The sequence below is a fragment of the Etheostoma spectabile genome, chromosome 5 (genome assembly GCF_008692095.1).
Source record: "Etheostoma spectabile isolate EspeVRDwgs_2016 chromosome 5, UIUC_Espe_1.0, whole genome shotgun sequence".
Taxonomy (NCBI): Eukaryota; Metazoa; Chordata; class Actinopteri; order Perciformes; family Percidae; genus Etheostoma; species Etheostoma spectabile.
This window is the reverse complement of record NC_045737.1, coordinates 13,959,538-13,965,456: the sequence shown is the minus strand read 5'-3', so window position 1 is coordinate 13,965,456 and position 5,919 is coordinate 13,959,538. Positions and strand designations below refer to the sequence as shown.

Here is a 5,919-nt window from a genome sequence, read left to right as displayed (position 1 = left end):
AAGGATTGTATTTAACCAAGTATTAACTCTTACATTTGCAGACTTGGGAGGTGGCGTCCAGAAAGTAGTTTCGGCCACATTCTAGGACACACTGACCCTGCAGGGTGGCGTAGGGAGGCTGGCATTGCTGGCACTGTCCGGGACCCCGACACTCCACACAGTGATCATCACAGCCTGGCAGAGAGAAAGAGAGACACACACACACACACACACACACTGAGAGCATTAAACACAAGGATAAAACCAAAGTGCCAAACCTCAAAATGCACATTTACTTCATTACTTTTTTTCTGTTGATTTCAATTTAATTGGCATTCATGAGAATATTTAGCATGTGTTAAAAAATCCTACTGTATCATTATGATTATACAATATGATGGTACACATATGATTAAATAAGAGCTGTGAAGAACTTCAATGTTTCTCACAAGGAAAATTTGACCTGAACAACCACACGTTACAAATAAACCATCAACGGGGCCTGTCAAGGAACCTTTGGGTTCCCCTGCTGTTGATTAACAGTTTTAATAAGGAATACAGAGTGAAAAAAGATCTGGAAGCACCTTAATTTATAAGATAATACAGTAACAGCGCAAAAGAAGAATAAACACATGCAGCTGGCACGATTGTAGCTGAACATATGTACACTTTCTTTTTGGTGATGTTTGTCAGTTTATCTGCTTTTTGGTGGACTGACCCAGGCATTTGTCTCCGTCCTGATAGGAGCCAGGCGAGCACCCCTGGGTGCACACTCCATCCTGCAAGACGTATCCCTCCATGCACAGCAGGCAGTCTGTCCGCAGAGGGCCTTTACAGGCGTTGCAGCTCCAGTCGCACTCTGGAAACAGGATGGAGGGCAGCGCAGGAGGAGGACGAGGAGTGTGTTTGTGTGTGGGTGCATTGGGATTGAAAGGGAGGGGATTTTGAAGACGAGAGCAAAAGGTGAGAGCAAAACAGACGAGAGGTAGGGAGGGAGAGAGAGAGAGAGAGAGAAAAAAGGATTAATACACTCCTTTCAGTGGGGGATTTTTACTAAACCCATTTGTGTTTTTTTCCCTTCTCTCTTATCACCTGCACATCTGTTGTGTTTGTGCTGTGCTCCATTAATATTGACAAGAGAATTAAACACAATTAGGACAAATACAACTCTGTTTGTGTGAGCTTCTAGGTTTGTGTTCAAAGTAAAGTAGGTTTTACAAAGAAGAAATTACTAAACATGGCATACTTAGCAACTAAACAAGGGGGCCATTATATTAGGCAGAATATATACTTGTAATGCAAAACGTTTAATAATAACAGTCTACAATCAGATTTGTGCTACAGTAATGATCTTTGTAAAGAACCAGACTGTAAGATTGATACAACTTTTTTTTTAATCTTTTGGTGAATTACACTTTAGAAATTGGTGAAAATAAATGTCTTCATAAACTTCTTAAGAAGCATGATATCCTCATCAAATGTTTATTCTCTGGGGAACATAAAATTTATACACCAATTGTCATGGCTATCCGTCCAATAGTTATAGTCAAGAAACTTCACTCAAGAACCAGAACTGTCAACCTGTTGGAGATGCTATAAAGGCAAATAAGAAGAATCACCAAAGTCATTAGGATACTTTGTCTGGGAACCATGAATGTCCGTACAAAAGATTGTTGTTTTTCGCTCTTTAGCAAAGGGGTGGACCGACCGACTGACCAAGCCACGGCAGCATGTTTGTTTTTTAATTTTGGCAAGTTTTAGTTATTGGAATACTGGACTATTTGTGAACTCTTTTTCTGAGTCAAATAGCAAGGAAAAGAAAACTATGGTCAACATTTAGATCTTACTGTCAACATTTTTTTTTTATTTAACCAAAAGCATTCTCAGTTTTTGAGAAGAAACTTTTTGATTGATCTACTGCTAGTAAAGACGGCGAATGATTTCAAAGTTTTAAGATATGTTTCCTCATTTTGTCTTAAAGCCTACATGAGAAGTAGTAAAACATCTTACAATTCATCTCTTTACCTTCTACCAACATTTTACTTTCTTACTCTAGATGACAGAGTTTGTGTAAGCTACTCCACCACAGGGGGGTGAATAGTGGAGGCTTCCACAGGTTTTTTCTGAAGATCCAAAGGGAGCCAAGAGGTAAATTAGGGGTTACTCCGTAGAAAAAGATAAATCCAAACAAATGTACGTAGTTGCAAACATACTGACGAGTTTATAAGAGATTCTCTTGGGAAACTTTCCCCTGTGGCAAAGTGAAAGCTCCCAACGGTTTCTTTAAAGCCCTTTAGTTTTCAGAGAGCAACAAGCAGTGCTGCATTCTAACGTTCTGGGTTCAGTGGATTATCCAGATAGCGGCTGCATCTAGCTGGGGGGATAAACACAAGCAAGATTGGGCTAGATGGCTAAAACCACCTGTCAAGGTGGGAGGCACAGCTAGCTGCCTCACAGGAAATCAAACTGTGTATCTAGCCACTAGCAGTTAGCTTAGTTTCTAATCCTGTGTTAGACATGAGAAGTGGTGGTCACTGTAGGGGCCGGTTCCTTTGGGCACCTGAAAAATCTCCTTACATTGAACCAAATCACTGATAAAGCGAAGTCTGCAAGGAGACGTTTGTGGGAAGTAAGCTTCACATGAAATGGCTTTCTGGGAATTAAAGTGGATAACTGTGTTAAGCCAGTGTGACAACACAGTTGGGCTGTTCACATTCTAAACCTAAATCCCATCTAATCATCATTCTTTGAGATAAGCACAAAGGAGAATATAGGCAAAACATATTTTCACACATCTTATTCATGCGTTGGCAATAAAAAGGAGTGAGATTCAGTGTGACAGGATGTGGTCTGTGCTGGTTAGTGAGTAATTAAATACATAAACAGAGTTATTGCATGCAAAATGAAAAATTGATAAGTTATTCAGTCTGGTCATCGATCCTTTGGGGCTCATTCATCAACTTCGCTGCACACTGGAAGATTTCATACCGAGTTAGAACGCACACACATTGTTTTGGATTTGCATATCTGGTCCCACAGTTTATTACTTGATCAATGGACCCCATAAACTCCATGTAGCACACTGCACTACATGCAATATGGATGGAGAGTAATTTATGAGTATCATAAAAGGAGCACTACATATCATCATTATAAATCCAGTGTTTCCCACCTCACCCTCCCTGTACCACTACAGTGTGTGTTGGGTTGCCATGGCGACGGCAGCGTACCTCTGCATGCTCGGGTTGTGGTGTTGAGGTAATACTGATGGGCACAGCTGTCATATTGGCATTCTCCAAACAGCAGCACCTTGGCCGGGTCGCGGCAGGATGCACAAACCCCGGTCATGTCGCACGTCAGACACTGGCTGTCACACGCTGCCGGAGACAAAAAGGTTGAGATGGAGATCAGATTATAAGGTCAAAGGGGAAAAGATTGGTTGCAGGACCCTGCCATCCCCAAAGATTAGCTTTGTTGTATCCAAGCAGTGGTGGTACTATTACCACACTGTAAAAAATAATCAGTTACAAGTAAAAGTATGTAAGTATCATCAGAAAAATGTATTTATTTTACTAAAAGTAAAAGTACAGCCTCACATTTCAGACACTAGAAATGATCAAAACAGTTCTCTCAATCAACTAAGTGTTAAATTGTCATTTCAAATGGACTATACTGTCTATTGTTGGGTGCAAGGTAGTTTAATTTATAATTAAACATCATAGTTTATAAACTACATGTGTTTTGTTAGCAAACATCTTAATCTGTAAATACCTAGCAACTAAAGCTGTCAGATTAATGTAGTGGAGTAAAAAGTTTGGCAAAAATGTAGCAGAGTAAAAGTAGAAAGTGGCACAAAAAGAAGATATAAGTACTTCAAATTTGTATGCAAGTACAGTACTTGAGTAAATGTACTTAGGGTAGTTACATTCCACCATGGTATCCAGGTATGGTCTGAATAACCTATTGAACATTTTGACTATCATCTATCTATCATGTTTCACATTTGCCAACATTTCGGACACCTTTATCGCACAACTTTTGTTGAGTTTCCAAATGATCCACCAGCTCTTCAGGCTGCAGTTACATTATCATTATTATTATTCCATCCAACAACCATGTGTTGATTTTATTGTGTACATGTTTACCTGCTGGTTAACAAGGTATCTCAAAGAATAATCAACATATTGAAAAAGATAATTTGGTAGAAAGTCATGTGATGCTAGACAAAAGCAAAAATGGCTAATTTTCTGTGCAGTTCCAGGAATCTTTTCAAGGTTTTTCCAGAAGTCAAGCTAGGGCATTTATGAATATTTTTCATCAACTAGCTGCATGAACATGAATGAAAAAAAAAACTCTGGCACATGTATCCTTTGATTGCCTATTGCTATGTTTTTTTTATTTTTTATTAGAGGATTAAGAAACCTTGGCAAATGTATTCACTGTCTGACTGCTTTTAAGTTACAAAAAGCTGTTGAGTAAGTCAAAATATTCTGAATACCAGGTAGCAATATGTCAGATTGAATAAATGCCTAATGACTGCATAAAATGTCTTCAAAGCAACTAGCAGAAGTACAAACAGAGAGTTTATGCTGCAACTGCAAGTGCGTATTTCACGAATACTATTAAACATTTATATTGCAGCAGGTGGAAAGGGAAACTGCATTAGTACAGATGAACAGAAGACATACGTATTTTTTATGTTCGCCGTGGCGATCAAATTGGAACAAGACCTTTACTGTGTAGTGTTTTTATTATTTTGTCCACCTCCTGTAAGCCATTAAAACACAATGTACTCTCAGATGTGCAGCAACATCTCTGGTTCTTCAGATGTGTTATCTTCCAGGTGAGATGCCGCAGTCATTACCTACCCTGACAGATCCTGTGACCGTTGTCATAGTAACCGAGGGGACATTTGGGAGCGCAGAGACCCGAGGGCAACAGAACGCTGACGGCAGGGCAGGAAGTACAAGAGAGAGGCCCCGCCCCACTGCAGCCATCACATGAAGGATGGCATTCTGGGTACAAAAGAAATGGACACTTCAAATATTCCATGTGGAGGAACTGGGTCATGGAAACTGTGCATAGTTAAAGGAATACAACAAGGAAAAAAGTGTTACAAGAAAGTATAATGCAGTATAAAACATGAAGCAACTCATGTCTTATAGAATATATCAATGCATTATATTTGGTAACTAACAGTACTGACCCATGAAACTACAATATAACGAGAACAATACATGAGATCTACAGTATATGCAGTACTATGGTTATATATACCCACAGTGAATTTCTTGAAACTGTCAGGAGAAAAAGTAGCCAAGAAAAAATTAAATTAACTCATGCAAAATTCTAATAAAAGCCACATTCTTGAGTCTAAAAATACATATTTAGGCGCCTAAGTGGCTCATCTGGTAGAGTGTGTGCCTACATACAGAGGCTCAGTCCTTGACGCAGTGGCCGCTGGTTCAACTCGCCTCTCTCCCCCCTTTCATGTCTACGCTTTCCTGTCATTAAAAAGGCCCTAAAATAAATAATAATTTAAAAAAAGAATCTAAAATAAAAAGATTTAATAGAAAATACATATTCATAAGTCTCACTAATCACTATCAAGGGACTAATCACTCTCAGATTGTTGTGCTGCTCCAATCCCCCACCACCACACCCACCACACACTGCTCATATTCAGCCTTGCGTAATAATCATCACCAAAAAGACGGAAACTTAAAATGTCACTCCGGTGTGGCGAAATTCACCAACAGGCCTGAATCAACAACAGGAGTGAGATGTTACCTTACTCTAAATGAAAATTGTATTGCCTGTTTTTAGGTAAAAGTTGGTTGATTTATTTTGGGTGTGTACGTATGTACAAGAGCTATTTGGATCACTCTTCTTATTGTTTCTTTATATATCTGTGTGTGTGTGTGTGTGTGTGTGTGTGTG

The 5,919-nt window shown here is 39.2% G+C and overlaps 1 protein-coding gene across 2 annotated transcripts in view; it reads right to left on the bottom strand.

The window, feature by feature from the left end:
• The window catches only part of fras1 (Fraser extracellular matrix complex subunit 1), a 242,061-nt gene that overhangs the window by 84,362 nt on the left and 151,780 nt on the right, over positions 1-5,919 (bottom strand). For both annotated transcript variants that reach the window (XM_032515432.1, XM_032515434.1), the window contains exons 21-24: positions 4,848-4,994; positions 3,210-3,356; positions 698-838; positions 34-174 (exon numbers count right to left, since the gene is read on the bottom strand). In XM_032515432.1, coding sequence (XP_032371323.1) covers positions 34-174; positions 698-838; positions 3,210-3,356; positions 4,848-4,994 — 576 coding nt within the window. The remainder of the gene's footprint in view (positions 1-33; positions 175-697; positions 839-3,209; positions 3,357-4,847; positions 4,995-5,919) is intronic.